Genomic DNA, 21,603 nt, shown 5'->3' with positions numbered 1-21,603 from the left:
GATGAATTAGATATGCCCTTATCCTGAATATATATATTTATATTTTCTTTTATAGAGAGAGAGAAAAAAAAAGAGAGAAAGAGAGAGAGAGACAGAGTCAAGCTCTGTCACCCAGGCTGGAGAGCACTTGCGGGATCTCAACTCCCTGCAACCTCTGCCTCCAGGTTCCATCGATTCTCCTGCCTCAGCCTCCTGAGTGGCTGGGACTATAGTTGCGCACCACCACATCCCGCTAAATTTTGTATTTTTAGTAGAGACGGAGTTTTATCCTGTTGGCCAGGCTATTCTCAATCTCCTGAGCTCGTGATCCACCCGCCGTGGCCTCCCGAAGTGCTGCGATTACAGGCTGGAGCCACCACATCTGGCCTATCCTGCATATTTAAAATTAATTGAGTTTAATAAAGTGGAGCAGAGAGAGAGAAATAGCGGCCCGCCCACAGCTCTGAAGCTATCTCATGTAAGGTTTAGTGGGGAATCCTGACCCAAGTCCCATCTCCAAGCTCTAGACATTTCACCAACAACACAGGAAGCCAACACATTCTGGATCTTCTTTCCAAGATAAAATCGCCCATTTGTAATATTTTTTTCAGAGACAACGGAAGCTGAAAAATAATTGCTGAGAAAGGAGGAACTTTTCTAGAAGAACTTAAATCCAAAAGGCTATGGGATAGTAATGAGAAGTGGAGGAGAACAAAAAAGGCATGGAAAGTAAAATCAGGAGGCAAAACAAACGTTTTAGAACAGCCAAGTGTGGGGTGTTGGAAAGTGAAGCTTTGAGTAGAAACCAGAGTTACAAAATTTCAGAGCTGGGAGGAGCCTTATAAGGAAGCAGAATTGGGCCCGGGGACTAAATATTTGCCAAAAATCACACAGGCAATTAGTGGCAGACAAGAGAGGACCTTCATTTTTATGCAACCTCTGCCTCCTGGGTTCAAGAGATTCTCCTGCCTCAGCCTCTTGAGTAGCTGGGATTACAGGCACATGCCACCACGCCCGGCTACTTTTTGTCTTTTTAGTAGAGACGGGATTTCACCCTGTTGGTCAGGCTGGTCTCAAACTCCTGACCTCCTGATCTGCCTGCTTCAGCCTCCCAAAGTGCTGGGATTAGGGGCGTGAGCCACTGCACCCCGCCCGTTGTAATGGGTTCTATTTTGATTAATAAAGATGTGTTGCAGCCTAGTTATAAAAATTTAAAATTCATGGTCCAAAACCACAATTCCTTTGGCACCAACCTAATAACATAAGAATTAAAAGAGATCTTTATATTAGAGAGCCCATGGATGATGAAATAATAAAGAATATTACAATCTCCATAACCCACAAACTTGGTAACTTAGACCAACTGGATGAATTAAAAGACACAATCTGTTAAGACTAAAACACAGGAGAAATAGGTCATCTAAATATATTTATATCTATTAATAAAATGGAAGCAATACCTAATAACCTTACAGAAAACTTACATATTCCAAAAATCTGACATTCTGTCATGTTATTCTAACTGGTGGAATTTGGGGATTTCCATTTTGGTAAGAACATAGGTGAATTGCACACATTTAATTTTAGTGCTCATTGGTCAGGAAACCTATGTCCACTATAGGATACTGCAGAGCAATGCGTTATGGAGAATTTAGGCAAGATAATACGATTTTCAGAGTTAAAGGAAGACAACCTGTTTTATGTACAGTAATTCCTCATAATATCACAGGGGGTACCATATTTAAACTTTGGGGTATCCCCAGGGATGATTCTTATTTGAGCCACATGTGAATTTCAGACACGGAGGCTTCCCAACTTTGGTGGGTTTCAACAAATGTGGAAGTTAATCACAACCTATTTTGTGGAGGCATAAATTTCAATGAGCACTCACTTAACCTTTTATTTTAAATATTATTTTTGTAAACTTTGCATTTCCAATTAGGTGAAATTTTAAACCTGTTTCAGTTCTTATCCACTTTTTTTTTTTTTTTCTGAGACGGAATCTTGCCCTGTCACCCAGGCTGGAGTGCAGTGGCATGGTCTTGACTCACTGCAACCTCCGCCTCCCAGGTTCAAGCAATTCTCCTGCCTCAGCCTCCCAAGTAGCTGGGATTACAAGTGCCTGCCACCACGCCCAGCTACTTTTTGTATTTTTAGGAGAAATGTGGCTTCCCTATGTTGGTCAGGCCGCTCTTGAACCCCTGACCCTGTGATCTGCCTACCTCGGCCTCCCAAAGTGCTCAGATTACAGGCCTGAGCCACCGCACCCAGCCTCTCCACATTTTTTAGGCAGAGGGGAGGAAGGGTTGCTTTAAGTTATCAGGGACTCCCATGTACCCAACCCATTTGTGTCAATTTCTTCCTTCAGAGTTCTTCAAATCAGCATCACCATTGTTAGAGGCCTCCCGCATGGTAATAATTGTGCTACAGGGTTTGATGAACACGAGGTTTATGTTTGATTGAATTAACCTCCTTGCTGTGGCATAAGGGGGCCATAAGTGTTTTCACCAATTATGAGGCGGGTTCACTGTGCAATGGCTACCAACATTTCTGAGTACAATGAGACCAAACGCATTCATACATAAATTCCATGAAGTGAATTTATTACTTACAAACAGCAAACAGAAGACAACAGAAGTCTGGGATTCAACATGAACCGCTACCGCAAGATCAGGAAAGCTACCCAGAGCAGATGGATGGAGTTTTGACTGTAAATGCTTCGCTTGCACTACAACTGAGGGACCCCAGAAAGGAACCCACCTTGGGTTTTCTCACACGATGTGGTTTGCTGGACACAAGCGTTAAAGGACATTCTGTTTCGAGCAGGGACTCTAACAGAGCCTGGGCTGTTCTGACCAATGTCACCTGATTATCAGGATATTGCCTTCCCAGCATATCATGCAGTTATCTTGAGAACTACCAGTAAGAAAGGGAGGAAAATGGCCCTGTACCCTTAAAACTAAAGGATCAGGATATTTGTTGTGACAGAGGCACAGACAGTAGCGACAGAGTGTTCTTGTGAGCCATCTACTAGTTCTCTTGACTGGAGCGTGGCACCTGACCTCTTTTCTCTTTCCTTTCAATGGAAACTGCTTCAGAATATTGTGAATATTTTGAGTTTCTACATCTAAAGAGTTGAGGCACATGATCACTGGCAGTGTAGACTCTCTGCATGGTTACAGGAAGGAGTTCAGGAGCCCATCAACCCACATCGATGGAGAACACCTCATCCTCCAGAGAGTGCCACTCCATCTTCCTGGGGTTAGCTCCACATGCAGTAAGGCCATTATGTCTAAGGCCGGCAAGACTTGAGTCCGAAGATGAGACTTTTGGCATGCTGATAAGCAGCAGTGATAAGAAAATCCCACACACTGGCTAAGTGTAACTTGTATAACATTTCGTACATTTTTTTCAAGCACTGCACTATAATTAATTTGCATCAGGCTTTCCAAATTAGAAAAGCTTCACTTATAGAATTTCTCTCCAGTGGGAGATTTCACATGACTTTTCAAGTGAATGTTAAAACTGAAAATATTCTTGCAGTTTCTAAACTATTAGAGTTGTAATCCTGTGTACGTCCTTGTATTTACACGGTCCAGCCAGCTACAGTGTGCATTTTCATATGTCCTTGAGTGGGTATGAGAGAAATGAAACATTCCCACATTCTGGACATTCATAGGGTTTTTCTCAGGAATGAGCTGATGTCATCCAAAGGACCTAACACAACTGAAGGCCTTACTACAAATTTAAATTCAAAAGGCTTTTCTCCAGTCTGAGGCCTCCCAAATTTTCACAAACAGGAAAATCTGAAGGCTTCACCACATTTCCTACATTCTTAAGGTTTCTCTGCAGTGTGAGCTCTTTCATGTTTATGAGGGAATGGGAAAGAGTAAATGTTTTACCACATTTCTTACATTCAAGGGGCCTTATTTATTTATTTATTTATTTATTTATTTATTTATTTTTGAGATGGAGTCTCACTCTGTTGCCAGGCTGGAGTGCAGTGGCAAAATCTCGGCTCCCTGCAACCTCCGCCTCCTGGGTTCAAGTGATTCTCCTGCCTCAGCCTCCTGAGTAGCTGGGATTACAACCCTATGCTATGTTACCTAAGGCCTGAGGCCCAACTTCCCTATGTTACCTAAGGCCCCGCCCTCTCTGCAGAGCTCGCTCCCCATTGGCCGGGGGGCGGGCCCTGGGCGCCGGGCTCCGCTGGCGACCGGGCGGCGGGTGGAGGGCCAGCGCGGAGGGCGGAGGGCGGAGGGCGGCGGGCCGCGGGCGGCGGGCCGGGCTCTGTACACCTGCGTGGTGTGTGTCCCGGCCTCAGCCCAGCGCCAGCTGCAGCTCCTTGACCGAGCCGGATCCTGAGCGGGGAACACCGGCTGAAGCGGCGGCGGCAGGGGCGGCGGCGGTCCCGCCCCGGGGCTCCCTTGTTGAGGCTGCCGCGTCTCTGTCGGCTGCTCAGCTGCGCTCTAGTCGGCCCAGGCGCCCGGCGAGGAGCTAGCGCTGGGAGGCGGCGGCCCGAGGTGAGACTGGGCGACGGGCGACGGGGTCTTCGGACCGGGCGGGGGTCTCTGCGCCGGGCGTGGCGGCTCCTAGCTGAGCTCCGCAGGGTCCGGGGTCGGGACCCCGGGTCCCTTCGCCTGGGCTTTGTCTCCGCCTTGGGTGGCACCGGGGGCTTGGCGTCTGCTGCGATACCGCGTGGGTCAGCGCGGGGGTCTCGGGCTCCCTGCGGGTGCGGGCGGGTCCCCACTGATCCCCGGCTCCCCGCGTCTGCGGCGGAGGGGACTGCATGGACCCGGGCCCTGGCTTCTGCCAGGTCCTCCGCGGCCTGGCTGGTCCCCGCGTGCGGCAGAGTGGGCCCTGCATGGACCCACTCAAGGAACGGGTTCGGGTCACCGCGTGTGGAGACTCCAACGCCCTCCCCGCCCTCCCTCGCAGTGAGACTGCTTCTCCAGACTCACGGAGGGGACTGTCCGGAACCTCTGACGAGGGAGTCCCTGACTCTGGGTGGGGGCTCTTTCCTGGCCCCGCATGATGGCTTCCTGAGTGTTTTGTCACTTATCTAGGTGGCTGCGTGGACCCGCGCGCGTGGGTCCTGGCTGCCCTGCTAGTGGGGCTGTGCACCGCCCCGTGACTCGTCTGGGTCGACCCCGCCTGGGACGCGCGTGTAGTGGGGGTCTGTGCGCCGGGTGCGCGGTTGCTGGGGGTGCACTGCCCCACCCCGTGATTTATCCTCTCACTTGCTGGGCAGGAGAAAGCGAAAGGCGCGTGCCCGGAGCTGTCACGCAGCGGCCTCACCGACCTCTGCGGGTCCCGGGGGGCGAGGGGTTGTCACCGCGCGTCCCACTGCCGCACTTCCTGCTCTGGCCTTCGGCTGGGCTCTGATTGGTCGAAGCAGGGCCCTTCTGCCTGGCGCTTCTTGATTTCTTCCGTTAGTAATGGGAAGAAAAAAAAAATCTGGAAAGTCAGATTGAACTTTGTAGCTCTCAGCGCCTGGAGAGTGGAAGAAACTCTCCGAAGAATTTGGCGGGCTGAAAATGCGTTTCAAGCAGGAGCATCCACACCCACGGAATGAGGCCAAGGCAGTTACAGTTAGAGGTCAGATTTATGAGGGGGGAGCCATGGTGAGGTCCATAGGTGGGGAGACACCGACCTCAGCTTGATGGGGAGACCTGATGCTGCCCCTCAGGCGCCTATTTCTCAGCCACCAGAGAAAGTGGAATCACTCCTTAGTGAATGCTTTCATCAAACTTTTGAAAAACCTGTAATGTCCCAGGAAGCATAATCGAACTGGACAGTTTTCCCCTTTTAAGAGTGTTAAACGTCCCGGAGACAAACAGCAGAAGGCTGAAGGAGTCCAAATACTCAACCTGAAGTTCTTTCTGATCAAGAGATGGTGTATAAGTAACAGGCATAGGAGACAAAACTGAACTAATCCCCGCAGCTGTGGCTCCTAGCCCTGTAGCACCTCATGCAGGCCCTTTTGCCTTCTCTGCCCTCCACTGTCCCAGACCCCAAGGCTACAGCCCACCTCCAGTCATCAGCTCCTGCCGACCCATTGCTATGAACTCTGTTTGGGTGGCTCCCTTCTCTCTGAAGTTTTGCTTGTTCTCCTGAAGTCCTGGTCTTTAAGAGCTTATGATCTGCAGGGACAGATTGGCTTTGGGCAGTACATAGTTAACTGTAGCACAGCTTGAAAAATACTCTGATAGAGGTGGGCAGGCAGTTTGTACATGCGGGTAAGTGCGAGGTCATTTTTCAATACCATGAATTCAAGTATTCATGCTATTTAAAATCTGCAATTCTTTGACTCTCCAGAGGGTTTTTAGATTAATTTTTTTTCTATTACTTCCTAGTGCTTGTTGCATAGTTCAGAGTACTTGATTAAAACTTACCAGGTCGGCTGGGTGCGGTGGCTCACGCCTGTAATCCGAGGACTTTGGGAGGTCTAGGCAGGTGGATCACTTGAGGTCAGGAGTTCGAGACCAACCTGGCCAACATGGTGAAACCCTGTCTCTATTAAAGATAGAAAAATTAGTTGGGCGTGGTGGTGGGCTCCTGTAATCGCAGCTACTCAGGAGACTGAGGCAGGAGAATAGCTTGAACCCAGGAGGCGGAGGTTGCAGTGAGTGAAATGGCTCCACTGCACTCCAGCCTGGGCCATAGAGTGAGACTTCCTCTCAAAACAAAAACAGAAACAATGTACTGGGTCTACCTCCGGCTCTGGAATTTTCCTGGAAGGTCTTCTCTTCTGGGCTTCATTTTTCTCACTTTTGAGGATTGTAAACCACATAATTTCCAAGAATTTTTGCCCTACACCTTTAATTCTTTCAAGCAAATATAGCACAGAAAAGTTCTCTTCCCCGCAATGGTGTAAGGAAGTCTCTCACAGAAGGGGACACTTGGGTATGGAGAAGACACAGGGTATATATACGTGTGTATATATAGAGATATATATATATATGTAATTTTTTTTTTTTTTTTTGGAGTGGGAGTTTTGCTCTGTTGACCAGGCTGGAGCGCAGTGGCAGGATCTCCGCTCACTGCAAGCTCCGCCTCCTGGGTTCACTCCATTGTCCTACCTCAGCCTTCCAAGCAGCTGGGACTATAGGCACCTGCCACCATGCCCGGCTAAGTTTTTGTATTTTTAGTAGAAACAGGATTTCACTGTGCTAGCCAGGATGGTCTCCATCTCCTGACTTCGTGATCTGCCCGCCTCGGCCTTCCAGAGTGCTGGGGATTACAGGTGTGAGTCACTGTGCCTGGCCGACAGAGGATATATTTTTGAGCTCTACATTTCAGAGTTCTTTTCTCTAGCCCTGGCCTGGGTCCCAAACAGGGAACTTAATTCACTCTATCACTGAAGTATACTCTTGCTTTGATGCCATTGGTATGTTGCCCTAGAGATTTGCTGTGGCTGCCAGGAGTGTTTCATAGTTAAGAACTGATGCAACCTCTCTTTTGTCAGTTTATGAGTCTATAAACCATCTTGTTTCCTTTAGTATTATCTCCCTGGAACTGGAAGGTCAGAGATGAAGTTTTCTTAGATTCTAAGTCTCAGTCTTTGGTATCTACCTTTGTCTGTCTCCCATGTCACCTGCTGTTTTTTTTCCCCACGTGTTTTTCATTTTAATGTTTTTATTGGATAGATGTCTATTATTGCAGCCTACCTCAAAACATTTTTGGATGTTGACAGGATCTAAGTATAAATAATATGTAAAAGATAACTTATTCTAGTTCTTTTGAGCAGAGGATTTGGTTTCTATGGCCAGTTCTACGCTTTTAGAGGCTCAAGGGATTAGATTGGACCTCCCTGGATAGCCCAGGATATTTCTCCTAAGGCCTGTGGCAAACCCCTTTTGCTGCATGACATAGTCACAGGTCTCGGGGGTTGGAATCTCCCACCACAGTTACCGATCCACTTACTACAGGAGCCTGGGAGGTGCTTTTCATTGCCCCTGGTTAACAGATACCATTTTTTTTTTTTTTTTTTTTTTTTTTTTTTGCAATATTGGGGGAAACAGAAATGCCCTTCTTTTTTTTTTTTTTTTTTTTTTTCAGATGGAGTCTCATTCTGTTGCCTGGGCTGGAGTGTGCAGTGGTGCGATCTTGGCTCACCACAATTTCCACCTCCCGGGTTCAAGCAGTTCTCCTGCCTCAGCCTCCTGAGTAGCTGGGACTACAAGCACGTGCCACCAAGCCCGGCTAATTTTTGTATTTTTAGTACAGATGGGGTTTCAGTATGTTGACCAGACTGGTCACAAACTCCTGACCTCGTGATCCACCCACCTTGGCCTCCCAAAGTGATAGGATTACAGGCATGAGCCACCGCACCCAGCCATGAAGATCCTTCTTAAATGAAAAAACCGTTCCTCTGACTTGATGTGAAGCTGTTGGTGAGACTGATAGCAGTGGAGACAGGTCCGTCAGAAATGGAGCTAAACTTTGTGTTTTGGAGTATTTTGATGGCCTGCCTTGATTATGTCAGTTTTGCTAAGAAGTCATTAGAGTAATTCCTCTACTGGAAGAAACACCCATATGGGGAATTTGGGACCTTGCCTTTTCAAGTTTTACACAAAGGACTCTCCATGGGTGAAAAGTACATGATTCCAGGTCCATTTCTAGAATGGAAACAGCTGCATCAACCCAACAGCGATTCACATTCCTGAGTTTGAGAGAATCCGATTGTTTCAAGGCTGAAGCCAAAAGCCCAATAAACAATGTTGGTACCTTTTTTCATAGTTATTAATTAGGTGCATCCTGTGGTCAAGAAAATAACTGATGGTGGTCACCAAGTAGTTTAAAACCAAGCAGGACCTCATTTTATCATATGGGTGTTTTTGATTTTTTAAATGAAGTTTTTATTTTTCCTGTGCAATAAATGACAAGCTCTGACTTGAAATACATTTCCTTTAATAAACCAGAATCTAGGGCCAGGCGCGGTCGCTCACACCTGTAATCCCAGACTTCGGGAGGCCGAGGAGGGCAGATCATGAGGTCAGGATATTGAAACCAACCTGGCTATAGTGAAACCCTGCCTCTACTAAAAATACAAAAAAATCAGCCGGGCATGGTGGCAGGCGCCTGTAGTCCCAGCTACTCGGGAGGCTGAGGCAGGAGAATGGCGTGAACCCGGGAGGCAGAGCTTCCAGTGAGCCGAGATCACGCAGTGCACTCCAGCCTGGACGACAAAGTGAGACTCTGTCTCAAAAAAAAAAAAAAAGAAAAAGAAAAAAGAAAGAAATGAGAATCTATAATCCTAAGGTTCTTAACCCAGCTCTCAGAAATTTCTGATGTCCCCAAAATCCTGTGCAACAATTTTGTGTATATGCTTCCATGTGTTTATGGGGAGATGATTTATAGCTCTCCATACATTATGAAAGTCGTTGGATTCCAAAAAATTTTAGAATACGCCACTTGGGCCTGGTGTGGTGGCTCACACCTGTAATCCCAGCACTTAGGGAGGCTGAGGCAGTAGGATCCACTGAGGTCAGGAGTTTAAGACCAGCAACATAGCGAGACCTCCAACTGTACCAAAAAAAAAAAAAAAAAAAAAAAAATGCTGGACCTGGCGGTGCACACCTGTGGTTCTAGCTACTCGGGAGGTTGATCACCTGATCCCAATAATTTGAGGCTGTATTAAGTTAGAATTGCACCACGGCACTCCAGCCTGGGCAACAGATTAAGACCCTCTCTCAAACAAAAACAAAAAACCGTATCACTTAGTATACTATTGTTGTTGGTCAAGTATCAGAGTTTGATTAAAAATTAAATACTCTTGTTTTTTTTTTTTTTTTTTTTTTTGAGACGGAGTCTCGCTCTGTCACCCAGGCTGGAGTGCAGTGGTGTGGTCTCAGCTCACTGCAAGCTCTGCCTCCTGGGTTCACTCCATTCTCCTGCCTCAGCCTCCTAAGTAGCTGGGACTACAGGTGCCCGCCACCACGCCTGGCTAATATTTTGTATTTTTAGTAGAGATGGGGTTTCATCGTGGTAGCCGGGATGGTCTTGATCTCCTGACCTCGTGATCTGCCCACCTTGGCTTCCCAAAGTGCTGGGATTACAGGTAAATAGTCATTTTTAGCACAGTTGTACAGGCATACAGCTCTAAGAGTCAGAAATTAACAAGTCTTAGGACAATACCCAGCAATCCCCTACCTTACCCTTCTCTACTCTGATCCCTGCTCCTTGGAGGTTACTGTGTTTATGTTTTAGCTTGTTCTTCTAGATTGTGTGAAAGCCAGGGAGATGTCCTACTGTGGAAGACAAGGATTCAGGTTGCTTACCCTTCCCGCTCCTCCTGTTGCCCACGTTTTTCTCCCCCATCCTCTCAGTATAATTATTGTGATAGTGAGGCCAGGCATGGTGGCTTGTGACTTATCTCAGATTTTTGGGAGGCTGTGGCGGGCAGATCACTTGAAGCCAGGAGTTGAAGGCCAGCCTGGCCAACACAGTGAAACCCTGTCTCTACTAAAAAATGCCAAAATTAGTCAGTTGTAGTGTCGCACACCTGTAGTCCCAGCTACTCAGGAGGGTGAGGCACAGGAATTGCTTGAACCTGGGAGGTGGAGGTTGCAGCGAGCTGAGATCGCACCATGAGCTGAGACCGCACCACTGCACTCCAAACTGGGCAACAGAGGTAGACTCTGTCTCAAAAAAAAATTATCATGATAGTGGGATACACAGTACAATAGTGTATCTATTTAGTATTCTTCCTGGTTTTTGGCCCGGAGCTTCTAAAACCATTGTAGCTTCCTGTGAGCGATAGGAACATCATTGGTTGTAATATTTAGTCTCAGGTTTCAATACCTGACACAAGAGCTTCTAGGAATCTCTGGGGTGATAGCAGTGTCTTTTGTATGATAATGAGATGACAGGTGGCTTTGGGGACCTGGACAGGTTCAGGATCAGGGCTGGTTGCCAGAAAGATGAGTCATGATTAAAGAGTTGGCTGTATCAGCCTCACCCCTACCTCTGGGAGGGGAGACGAGACAGGCTGGAGATTGAGCTAGTCACGGGTGGCCAATGACTTAATCATGTCTGTTATGAAAACTCCATAAATCCCTCTACATATTGGGTTTGGAGAACTTCTGGTTTGGTGAACTCATTTGGTCCTGGGGAAGTGGCACTTCTAGGGATGGCGTGGGAGCCCCGACCTCTCTGCCCCATGGTGTGCTCTGTGCATCTCTTGCATTTGGCTGTTCCTGTGTTCTCTTCTTTGTAATAAACCGGTAAGAGTCAGTAAGTGCCAAGCACTTTGCGTCTGTCACCTCAGGTGTTGTGGGCAGTTGACCGGTTGAAGAATGCATTGCTATTATGTGAGGAACATTGGGCTTTGAAAAAGCAGAACTAAATCCACGTTCTTGCCTGGTCACTGTAACTATCATCTAGTTTGTAAAGGGGAATGCAGTTCACTGAAAAATTCTTATGACAGTAGGAAAAGGATTGGGGTGTCTGCATTGGTTTGTGTCATATAGGTCATATGAAAGAGCATTTAGGCTGGAGGGAGACTTTTCATCTCTCTAACTTAACTTTCACAGGGCAATTCCATCATGATTTGAAGATTTTTGAGTCAAAACTATATTGTTCTGCTATGTGTTTTGGAGCAAATTTATACATACAATTTGCTTAAATATTTCAGATAATACAAGAATATATGTGTGGGGTAAAAATCTGAAATTTGCATTCCCCCTTCTCTAGAAGTAACCATTGTGAATAGTGAAGTCTGTATTCCAGCTATTTTGTATATTATAAATACACTGTGAATATATGAGTGTATATATACATATACGTTTTATTTTTAGAGATGGAATATTGCTGTGTTGCCCATGCTAGTCTCAAACTCCTGGGCTCAAGTGACCCTCTCGCCTCAGCCTCCCAAAGTTTTGGAATTACAGGTGTGAGCCACCGCGCCTGGCCTGCATGAGTATATTTAGTAATTGCTAAGTTACTCTGTTCAATACGTGTCTCTTGAACCCCACGTGCCAAGCATTGTTCTAAATACCTTTTATGCACTAATTCACTTAATTTTTAGAGCAGCTCTATTATTGTGGCCCTTTTACAGTGAGGAAACTGAACCACAGAGAGGCTGGGGACGTTGTCTAACATCACACAGCCAGTGCTGTTGGAATTGAGGTTTGAACCCAGACAGCTGGCTTCAGATCTCTTAGCTGTTGTCATAGATGACACACCCAAACCCTAGGGCCGCCTCCCAAGCCTTGTCTGAGCTCTGCCTGAGCTCTGTGGGAGCCATGTATGTGAGATTTCTTTCCTTTTTAAGGACACAAGTCTTGGAATTGTCCCAGACCCTGGTGGGACCTCTCGAGGACCAAAAACAGGGATTCTTCAAGCCTGCCCCAAGGCCAGATCTCTGATTTAGCTACTTGGAAGGTAGACGTGGAAGACAGTAATTTTGCCAGAACAAAAAGTCAGGATGGCTGGGCTGACTCGGCCAGATGCGGTGGCTCATGCCTGTAATCCCAGCACTTTGGGAGGCCAAGGCAGGTGGATCACCTGAGGTCGGGAGTTCGAGAGCAGCCTGGCCAACAAGTTGAAACTCTTTCTCTACTAAAAATATAAAACTTAGCTGGGCGTGGTGGTGGGTGCCTGTAATCTCAGGTACTTGGGAGGCTGAGGCAGGAGAATTGTTTGAACCCGGGAGGCAGAGGTGGCAGTGAGCTAAGATTGCACCACTGATCTCCCACTTAGGTGACAGAGTGAGACTCCGTCTCAAAAAATAAAAATAAAAATAAAAAAGAGGGAAGGGGAATAGCTGGGCTGACTCATCCTAAGGAAGAGGCCCTATAGCAGCCGTAGGACCTTGGGCACTTAGGTGGAAAAGAAGGAAGGAAAAGATTCACCCATGGCGGTGACCTGGACTGCAGAAACCACACTAAACAGTCCACGTCCTGGAGCCTGGCCACCCCATTTGCTTCTCTTCTCCTTGGGTAGAGGGCGTAGGGAGCTTTCTACCCTGATGGCTGAGCAGCGCAGCTTCTAACCAGGGTAGGCATTTGTCTGTCCCTGGCAATACAGACAGCATTCTCATAACCAGCCCAAATACTCCTGAACAGCTTTTTGTAGGGTGGGGCGGGGCGGGACGGGGCAGAGGGTCATTTTGACTCATAGGTACCTTTTCCACTTTCACTGCTGATAACCGTGTTACAGATTAAAGTTTTGTTTTTGATACTGAAAAGGGCTTAAGAGAGTGAGCTATTATAGCACATCTAAGTCTGCTAAAATAGAACCACGGGGTAGTGTAGGAAAATCTCTTCTAAATTATGGATCATATATGGTGAACGTTAGAAGCTATGTGTACCTAAGTTGAAAAATCAAAACGTGTCTTGTATTTGGGTGACCCCGGTAAGTCTGGATCCCACTGCACCTTGTGTGAACACAGGATGCTGAGGTGTAGGGATCAACAGGCTTTTTCTGGATGTCTGGTGCTTCTCCTTTGGGGTAAAGTGGGGCGACAGTAGGAGCGCACAGCTGTTGGGCCCCTGATATTTGTCAGCTGTTTTACATGTGGGATTCCATTTAATGCAACCTTGGAGGTAAAATTATTTTATTGAAGATGAAGATAGAGGCTTAGAGAAGTTAAGAAAATTGTTCAAGGTCACGTCATTTATTGTTGTTGCTGTGTTTTTTTTTTTTTTTTTTTCCCCGAGACAGAGTTTTGCTCTTCTTGCCCAGGCTGCAGTGCAATGGCGCGATCTCGGCTCACCACAACCTCTGCTCCCCAGGTTCAAGTGATTCTCCTGCCTCAGCCTCCTGAGTAGCTGGGATGACAGGCATGCGCCACCACGCCAGGCTGATTTTGTATTTTTAGTAGGGGCGGGGTTTTTCCATGTTGGTTAGGCTGGTCTTGAACTCCCAACCTTGGGTGATCCGCCCAAGTCGGCCTCCCGAAGTGCTGGGATGAGAGGTGTGAGCCACCACGCCTGGCCAAGGCCATGTGATTTCTTAAGTGGAAAGAAAAAGTACTTGATGAACTCAGAAGTTTGACTTCAAGGCCCTTGATCTTTCCATAACACTGGTTCCTTCCCTGGTTGGTCGGAGTGACTGAAGAATTCAAGGAAGCTGTGTTTTGTGGAAAGAAGACCTGAGAGGTGTATGGTCTTTCCAGGCTTGGAATCTGCCATGCTGGGCTTCCGAATTGTATAGCTTGGCCATATAGAGAGAAGCCCGTCATTTAAGATTTATTCTTTGGGGGAAATAAAGGAAGGCAGCCCACATGAGACAGGCAGAGGCGACTTTCTCAGAGCTGCTGTGGCAAGGGAGTGGGCACCGTCACTTGCGTGTGGCAGAGACTGACCTGCAAGTGAGTGGCGGATGAGGAGTGGGGAAGCTTCAGGATGGAAAAGAACGGCTCCCAGTGGAAGCTGTTGTGGGGACTGGAGGCGGCTGTGCAGAAGTGGGGTGTTTTATGTGATTGGTTAGGGGTGCATTTGGCTTTCTCTGAATGATCCTAACTGAAAATAGGGGCCAAAATTAGGGTGGCTGTCAGTTTTGAGTCAAGTCCTGGCCACGTGGGACAGAGTTGTGGATTAGTTTCTGGGTTGTGGAGAGAGAGCAGTCTGGCTTCCTGTTTGATGTACTAGCCTGGCTGGCCTCCTGGCTGTTTACTGTAGATAGGGGTTTGGTTTCCTGGGTGGGCAGCTACAGGTTGTGGTCTGAGTTCTGTTTCTATACATATGATCAGGCATGGTCTGTGTGTATATTCAGTCCCTTATTTTTCTTGTCAGTAAAAATATCGAATGACAAATTGGATCCATTGGGAACTTTTTAGATGTCTTTGTCCCCTGGAGGAAGTTTTCACGTTCACATTTAATCAGAATGAATATAAACAATTGGGCCATTTATCTTGAAGATTTAAAATAGGAAATCTTCAACAATACTACCTCAGCGCCATTGCCTCTCTGTCCATCGTTAGGAAATATGTTTTTATCCACCGCCGGCTCATCGTCCGCCAGTTTGTGGTTGATCCACTTCTCTATACGTCTTGTCTTGTGTGCATCTCATTGTTTGCTATTGTTAGCTTTCTCCTTCGTCAGTGTAGTTTATTTGTGTAGCCTCTCTTGGTAGGAAGTTATTTGTGGAATTTGTGAATGGAAGGGACCTTGGAGGTCTGCCAGGTCAGCCCAGTGACTTTCGAGATAAATGGAAATACAGGGAACAGTTCCAGCTTCTTTGGTGGCCAAAGCAGGAATAGAAAGCATCCGGGCATGATATGCAAGAGTGGGTTTTAGTGTTTCCATTCCCGCCATCGGCCTTGCACTCCAGCTTGTTGCCTACGCCCTGTTCTGAAGCCCAGCCTGAGAGCTGCACTTAGAATTTATACCTTCTCATCTCTTCATCTCCTTCGCCTATGTTCTTATCTCCATCTGGGACATCATCTCCACACTTCTGTCTCTTTAAATCTTCTCTATCCTTCAAGACTTGAAATACTCACTTCCTTTACACGATCCCCGCTCTGACATCCAAGCTAGAGTTAATCTTTTTCCTTTGAACGCTGATAGTGCTTAATGTTTTTCATCCTTTAATTATGCAGCAGTCCGGTGTGTTAGATATTATTATTTCCCGAATTTTTCATAGTTACTTTGAAAATATTTGCTGTAGTCATATATTTTGAATATGTAATATGAGCGACATTCAAAAGGTCCTGGAGAGTGAAAGGCAGTCCTACTCCAGTCACTGCCCTGTGACCACTGTTGCCAGTTTTGTTTGTTTGTTTGTTTTTCCAAGATGGAGTCTTGCTCTGTCACCAGGCTGGCATGATCTCAGCTCACTGCAAACTCCGCCCCCCGAGTTCAAGTGATTCTCCTGCCTCAACTTCCTGAGTAGCTGGGACTACAGGCGTGCGCCACCTCGCCCAGATAATTTTTGTATTTTTAGTAGAGACAGGGTTTCACCATGTTGGCCAGGATGGTCTGGATATCTTGGCCTCGTGATCCACCTGCCTCAGCCTCTCAAAGTGCTGGCATTACACGTGTGAGCGACTGCGCCCAGCCTATGTATCTTCTTTTGAAAACTACAGATGTTGGCATAAGATAAACACTGTTCTCCACCAGTTCCCCACTGGTAAGTATTTAGGTTGTTCCCAACCGTTTGGATTAATCAATGCTGAGTTGTACGTAATTCTTGCATATTTGCATGAATATGTTCATAGGATGCATTGCTAGAAATGGAATTGTGGGATCCAGCATTCTGCACATTTTAAATGTTGATGGGTGTTGCTCGATTCCCTTCCATTAGGGCCATACCGTTATCTCACTGTCAATGTGTAAGGGCGCCTATTTCTATTTCCTTGCCAACAGTTTCTTCTCAGCTGTTTTCTTTGACATCACACACACACAAATAGCCCTATTGTTCCAAAAACATGGACATTCTACATTTCTTCTTAAAGTGTGCGCACACTGACTGAAGCTCTGTGTTGCAGTGATGTGTGCTGCTAGGAGTTGAGGCTGCAGTGAGCTCTGATCTTGTCATTACGTTCCAGCCTGGGTGACAGAGTGAGACCTTGTCTCTTTTATTTTATTTTATTTTTTTTGAGACAGAGTCTTGCTCTGCCCAGGAGTTGAGGCTGCAGTGAGCTCTGATCTTGTCATTACGTTCCAGCCTGGGTGACAGAGTGAGACCTTGTCTCTTTTTTTTTTTTTTTTTTTTTTTTTGAGACAGAGTCTTGCTCTGCCACCCAGGCTGGAGTGCAGTGGCTGGATCTCAGCTCACTGCAAGCTCCGACTCCCGGGTTCATGCCATTCTCCTGCCTCAGCCTCCCGAGTAGCTGGGACTACAGGCGCCCGCCATGTCGCCCGGCTAGTTTTTTGTATTTTTAGTAGAGACGGGGTTTCGCCATGTTAGCCAGGATGGTCTCGATCTCCTGACCTAGTGATCCGCCCGTCTCGGCCTCCCAAAGTGCTGGGATTACAGGCTTGAGCCACCGCGCCCGGCGAGACCTTGTCTCTTAAAAAAAGTTACTGGCTACCCGATTATTCATAGGAAAAAACCTGAACTCTGATCTAAACCTCATACCTCGTACAAAAATTAACTCAAAATGGATCATGGACTAAAATGGAAAATGGAAAATAAAGATGAAGAGAGGAGCTAGAGACTGGGAGAAACTATTTGCAAATCACATGTCTGATAAAGGACTCATGTCTATAATATATAAAGAACTATCAAAATTCAGCAGTGAAACCAAATCATCTACTTTGAAAATGAATAAAAGACCTGAAGAGACATTTCAGATAACATACAAGCACATGAAAAGATGTTCAACATCATGAGCCGTCAGAAAAAAATGCACACTAAAGCCACGTCACTATACACCTATCAGAATGCCTAAAATAAAAAGTAGTAACAAGACCAATGCTGGTGAGGATGCGGGGAAACGGGATCACTCACACTTGGCTGGTGGGAATGGAAGATGGTACAACCATTCTGGAAAACAGCTTGACAGTTTCTTAAAAAACTAAACGTGCAATTGCCATCGGATGCAGCACTCACATTCATGGGCAGTTATCCCAGAGAAATGAAGACATGTTCACACAAAAGCCTTTATGTATCTGTTCATAGCGGCATTATTTATAAAGGCTAGAAACCGGAAACAGCCCGGAGGCTGCTCAGCAGGTGAATGGTTAAACAAACTGGTGCACTCAGGCCCCAGATACCACTCTGCAGTAGTTCATGACACCCTTGTTCATCCGTCTTTCAAACTAGAAACCACCATCATCCTTAATCCCCTTTTCTCCATCCTGGGTCTGAGTGGACTTCATTTTGCATTTCTTTCCAATGCATTTTCCCTCTGTCCTTTCTGGTTGTGCCTCATGCCTCATTTGAACTGTTGTAAGAGCCACCGAATTGTTTCTCTGTCTCATCATGGAATCCTTTCTACACTTCATGCCCTGCTTTGCCATTGGAACAATCTTTCCAAAACATGAACAAACTAACTTAAAAGAAATATCCCAGGTAGCCTTCCGAATAAGTCTAAGCTTTCTGTTAGAAGTTTTACTTCTTGTCTATAGGGAACCCCGGGACTGTAGAGAGATGAATTTGCTGTCTGCATTTTAAGATCAGGCAGAAATCCCTGGAGGGGCCCATGTGGAATAGTGGTACAAATACTGGTTCTAGAATCAGAAGCCCTCATATCCTGGTTCTAACACTAGCTGGATGTTCTTGGGAAAGTTTTGGTTTCAAACCTCAGTATGAGGAAGCATACTCAAGGGATCACACAAGGCTGCTGGGAGGAGCGGATGAGGGGCGTGGTGAAAATGCTGTGTAATCCCTGAAGCACGTCGTATGTGTGAGAAGTGGAGCTGTTTGAATAGCAGTTCTGGAATCACTGTATGAAAACGATGGAAAGCACATTCGTACTTCTGCCTGATGATACCACTGGGCACCTGTGTTGTACATGCCTGCAACATGGGTGAGACCCGGGTCAGTACAGCTCACAGTCTGGTTTTCATGCAGTTAGAAAGGCCTGAGAGGACCCTTCCCCCCTCCAGCTGTAGGAAGGAGGCGGCTGTCTCCTGCCTATATCTGGTGGGATTGTCTGTGGCTCCTTGGGAACAAGAATTCAGGGAGTGGGGGAAGAAAGCCGGCCTGACTGCTCGCTAGTCAGCCTTCTTCCAGGGAGGAGTGGAGGGGTCATTTCGTGGTAACTTGCCATGTCTTTCTTAAGCCATCTGCTCTTAGAAATGACCAGCATGACAAGTAAAAGACCCATTAGAGACAGATGGGCTGTGTGTCCTGTGCATTTGTGGCTTTGTGGCCTCAGAGCTGCCAGGACTTCATAGCTTTCTGGGGAATGCTGGGTCAGCCAAGGGGCTGCAAATAGTGAGAGGAAGAAAATTCCCCCTCGCTGCTCTGGTCTGGGAGTGATTACTGAGGAGAGCGGCATGGAGGGCCCAGTCGTGGGGTCCCTCTCAAGCACACCCTCACCACAGTGGGAATGCGGGTCCCAACCTCCCTAGGCCTCTGTGATTTTTGTCTATCACATACTCACCTCCAGCAGGGATGTCTATGGTGATGAGATGAGGGAACATCATAGCACATGTGGCACTTAGTAGGCTTGTGGTGAGTGGACGCTGGCATCAGTGGAACAGGAGACTGGGCACTGCGTGTGGACGCACTCACGTGCTGGTGACATGGGTGGACAGAGGAGAGAGGGATGCTCTGCAGTTCTGCTGTTGGTCTGTCACCCCCGCTGTTGTGAGCAGAATCCGTGAGTGTATTCTGTTGCCCCAGTCAACTTGGTAGGCTGATTGCTCAATTTTCTGCTTCCACTTTTGATTTCTTAAGAATGGAAAAAGGAATACTTCAGTGACTTTTCTGGTTGATGGCATGCATTCCTTGATATCACCTTAATGCTTTTTAATTTCGATGTAGTTTGGATTTGGAGTTTGCCTGACATCTGTGTTTTTATACTTCACCCTCTCGCGTAACTGTTGGCCACACCAGCACCAGAGAGAAGTGACCAGACCTATTGGTAGCAGGGCTAGGACTGGAATTCCCCAGGCTTTTGATGCCCAGCAGGCTCTCTTTTCTGTATTGCACTGCTCTTCCCTATTTCGACACCTGTTAGGACAGTGGATGTGAAATGTAGCTGGGCACTTTTGGGGGTGTGCTAGGAGTGTGGCAGATGCCTCAGACTGGCATTTTCCCCTGGTTCTGAATTCTCATGGTTCAGAGTCAGTCTCTAGGCTACTGACCGGGAAGATACAGGAAGTTGTTTTGTATGGCAAACTATGCCAGGGCATTTTTTTCACCCGGCAATTTATTTGGTTTGGACTGGAATAAATCTCTGATATTGGTTTCTTTGCCAATATTATTGGGGAGTGGAGTCTGACTTGTTAACTTAGCCCGATTCGTAGTGCTTAGAATCTCATTGAGTGTGTGTTGAACTGAGCAGTAGTGTGAGAGCATCTTGGACAGTGGTTTGCAAACCTAGCTGCATCTGGGGGGCTGTGAAAAAAGCATGCATGCTTACTCCAGACCAGTTGAAATAGAATCTGCAAGAATAGAGCCTGGGCAGCTATAGTGCTGTTAAAAACCCCCAGGTGGTTCGGATATACCGTAAAGGTTGAGAACCACTAATCCACAGTGAATTGGAGGCCTGGATCATAGATGTGCCCTATGCTTTCACCAGCTTAGAATGGTTGTTGTGCTTTAGAACTGTGAAAAAAATGTTATGCAAACAAATGTGGAAATAGCCAAATGCCACATCCTGATGCTACCTGCCGTGAAGTATATTTACCAGTTATTCACTCTATTCTGATCTCTACCCATTCCTCCGTTTCTTCTTGGAACAATAATTTGACAGTTGGTTATGCAGAACCAGAGTAAGTCTAGTTTGATTGGTGGGAAACGATTTTGGGTATGAAGTACTCTTTAGGCACTTATTGAACTCTTGTTTGTATCACCTCTGTGCTGGACAGTTTATAAATATTACTTCTTTAAGCAAGGCCTATGGAGTCAGGCTGCCTGGGTTTTGCTAACTAGCTGTGTCATTTGCGGCAAGTTTTTAAGCTTACATAAACCTGACTTTCATCTATGAAATGGGATGACGAGGGGTCATTATCATCTCACAGGATCGTGCAAATGTGGGTGTAAAGTGCTTAGTTTGGTGCCTAACACATAGCAACTACTCAGTAAAGTTATTATTACACCATCATCATCATATTTAAATGTAAATATTCAGAGTTAAATTTGGAAAAGGTACTATATCCTTACCCCTTGAACCAAAGACTACTTTAGTTTTAAGTTGTTGGGTTAATTTATCTCTTAAATATTGGCCTCTTGAATACCTTGAATTTCAGTTGAACGTAGCCAGAGGATTTCATAATTGGACCGTTGCCTCTGGAAGTTGGAGCTTTGTTTGGTTTCACTTCCTACACTAAGCATGTGGCTGTACGCACTTTTATGGTGACTTCTGATACTGGGGAATCAAAGCTTCATTCGCTTCTTTGGGGGAGATGATCTTATGCTATACGAAGCACTCAGACGAAGTTAACATAGTTTTGGGTAAAGGTCATCCAGACAAGACCAGGTGCTTCCCATGGCATCCTGTCCTTTTCTTAGCTCTCTCATCAATCTAGCCTGTTCCTTCTATTCCTCTTTATACTAGAACTTCTCTTTGAACAAGGAATGTTGTTTTGTCACTGCTAGGTCCCCAGCAATTAGTAATGCCTAGCACATACTAGGTGCCTCCTGAATGTGAACAGGTGATAATCTAGCAGAACACAAGATAAATCCGTGGGTTGAGATTTAAGCTGTGTGGTATGAATGCTGCATTGGCAAACTTATTAAATCAATTTTCTTAATACAAGTTTAACAAGTCTTAGTAACTGACTTAGTTCAGTAATCATTTACTGAGTGTCTTCTAGGCCAGACATTGGGAACAGAAAGGTAATAATATATGATTCCTGCTGCACGCGCAGGAAGTCTAGTGCGATGGACAGACACGTGCCAATGGCTGCCATGGAATATGGTGAGTATTAAGATAAAGGGGCACCCTGTGTGCCCTTGGAGCATAGAGCAGGGCTTGTGTTCTGGGAACATGGGCTCCATTTGAAAACACAATTTAAATTAATTTTCTTCTTTTTTTTTTTTTTTGGGACAGAGTCTTGC

The 21,603-nt window shown here is 46.3% G+C and overlaps 1 protein-coding gene across 1 annotated transcript in view; it reads left to right on the top strand.

The window, feature by feature from the left end:
• The window catches only part of LOC111529424 (SH3 domain and tetratricopeptide repeat-containing protein 1-like), a 102,034-nt gene that overhangs the window by 51,334 nt on the left and 29,097 nt on the right, over nucleotides 1-21,603 (top strand). Inside the window, 1 exon segment of the mRNA XM_031935963.1 lies at nucleotides 4,453-4,502. Within this exon segment, the coding sequence (XP_031791823.1) occupies nucleotides 4,453-4,502 (50 nt within the window).

Source organism: Piliocolobus tephrosceles, chromosome 8 (genome assembly GCF_002776525.5).
Source record: "Piliocolobus tephrosceles isolate RC106 chromosome 8, ASM277652v3, whole genome shotgun sequence".
NCBI classification, from domain to species: Eukaryota; Metazoa; Chordata; class Mammalia; order Primates; family Cercopithecidae; genus Piliocolobus; species Piliocolobus tephrosceles.
The sequence above is the reverse complement of the archived record's forward strand: the minus strand, read 5'-3'. Positions and strand labels throughout refer to the sequence as shown.